This window comes from Penaeus monodon, chromosome 21 (genome assembly GCF_015228065.2).
Source record: "Penaeus monodon isolate SGIC_2016 chromosome 21, NSTDA_Pmon_1, whole genome shotgun sequence".
Taxonomy (NCBI): domain Eukaryota; kingdom Metazoa; phylum Arthropoda; class Malacostraca; order Decapoda; family Penaeidae; genus Penaeus; species Penaeus monodon.
Window position 1 is genome coordinate 36,774,999 of NC_051406.1, and position 365 is coordinate 36,775,363.

General features: G+C 46.0%; 1 protein-coding gene across 1 annotated transcript in view; it reads right to left on the bottom strand.

Moving 5' to 3' along the window:
* LOC119586660 (protocadherin Fat 1-like) overlaps positions 1–365 on the bottom strand; it is a 14,684-nt gene that overhangs the window by 4,557 nt on the left and 9,762 nt on the right. The window contains exon 9 of the mRNA XM_037935399.1: positions 98–254. Coding sequence (XP_037791327.1) covers positions 98–254 — 157 coding nt within the window. The remainder of the gene's footprint in view (positions 1–97; positions 255–365) is intronic.

A 365-nucleotide genomic window follows, 5' to 3' on the forward strand; every position in this document is an offset into this window, starting at 1 on the left:
GACATCCCACGTAGGCCTTGCTTTCCCGTATGTGGTTAGACTTGGTATATTTAGACTCGGGAATCATTTCTCATAAATAATAAGTCAAGTAACGAACCTCCATTTCATCTGAAGCTCCATTGCTGTCTGTGATTGTCACGGTTACAATTATTTCCGCCTGTTTCTCCCTGTCAATTCTTGCTCCCGGGGAGACTTCCAGGTTCCATGTTTTGAAGTCGTTGTTTTCCATGACGACCCTCACCAAGCTGTCGTCACTGGAGGCAGGGAGACGGAGAAGGGAGGCTCGGTTTATTCTGTACCGTAACTGCTGACTGGCATTGTTGCTTTGCATATCCTACTGCAGAAATGTACGAATGCTTTTTGCA